The 1,268-nt window shown below is 41.3% G+C and overlaps 1 protein-coding gene across 4 annotated transcripts in view; it reads right to left on the bottom strand.

Annotated features, from left to right (window-relative positions):
• Positions 1-159: 159 nt before the first annotated feature.
• The window catches only part of Phactr4 (phosphatase and actin regulator 4), a 66,623-nt gene continuing 65,514 nt past the window's right edge, over positions 160-1,268 (bottom strand). For all 4 annotated transcript variants that reach the window (XM_029476316.1, XM_029476315.1, XM_029476314.1 and 1 more), the window contains one exon: positions 160-618. In XM_029476316.1, coding sequence (XP_029332176.1) covers positions 424-618 — 195 coding nt within the window. In that variant the 3' untranslated portion in view covers positions 160-423. The remainder of the gene's footprint in view (positions 619-1,268) is intronic.

Here is a 1,268-nt window from a genome sequence, read left to right on the forward strand (position 1 = left end):
CTCACAACCATCTGTAATGGGATCTGATGCCCTCCTGTGGTGTGTCTGAAGAGAGCTACAGTGTACTCATATACGTAAAAAAAAAAAAAAAAAAAAAAAAAATGTATAATCTTTGTAGTTTTTACAGTATATTAAATGGGTATAGAAGTGAAGTAAGTATAATTACTCAAATATAACACCGTATTTCCTCCAATTGTGGCTGTTAATAATATATCTTATGGAGGCTAGAGAGATGGCCTGGCAGTTAAAAGCACTGGCTCTTCTTCCAGAGGACCCAGGTTCAGTTTCCAGCATCCACAAGATGGCTCACAACTGCCTGTTAACTCAAGTCCAGATGGTCGGCTTCCCTCTTCTTGCCTCTGTACTGATATACACGCCAGCAAAATACTCGCACACATAAAATAAGTGTTTTAAAAAAACATTCTATCTCCATCTCAAGGAACAGGGAAACTCTAAGAGAGTGTGTGACATTTGAGTTACCTTGTCAGCAGGAGTCAGTTTGGTCCATGGTTTGTCTGCTCGCCGGTCATAGTCATGAGCATCTGTTACTTCTACATACTCGTTAAACCGCAGAATCTTCCTGGCAAGCAGCTCAGCCACAGTTGGCCTTTGACTGAGCTGGAAGAAACAGCCAATCACGCATTCAGATTGCCTTTACTATTCACTGAACACCGAGTTACCTGAGGGACAGGCCAGAGGCACCAGACGCGGAGTACCTAGGAAACTGTGACTATACCACCCTGAGTTCATCCTCCCCGAAACTCCCCAAGGATTCTGGGATCACAGGTTTCATTTTGGGCTGGCCAGGTAGTTTTGCAGGTAAGAGCATTTGTTACCAAGTCTATGGACTGTGCTTAATTTAATCCCAAGGACTCACTAAGTGGAAAGAGAACTGATGTCCACAAGTTGTCCTCTGATTTCAACATGTGTGCTATATATGAAACACTCCATACACACAAAATAAATGATAATGTATGAGAACATTGTAAGGGCTTAGGTTTTAGTTTTAACTCACTTCACTGTACAGAAACACTACCATGCCCATGTTTTGCAAATTAATATATACTCCAAGACCTGAGGGTCAGGTTACAGTGTAGATGCTACCTGAGCATAGAATTTAGCACAAAGCACGTGTTTAGCATTCTTGACATCCTTGCTCCACTCCATAGCTCTGAGGAGTTCCAGGAGATACCTGGTCAATGCTACCTAAATAGCAGATTCTGTGGGAAATTATGAGGTTTTTTTTCCTAAAGATTTTTTTTTTTTTT

Source organism: Mus caroli, chromosome 4 (assembly GCF_900094665.2).
Source record: "Mus caroli chromosome 4, CAROLI_EIJ_v1.1, whole genome shotgun sequence".
NCBI lineage: Eukaryota > Metazoa > Chordata > Mammalia > Rodentia > Muridae > Mus > Mus caroli.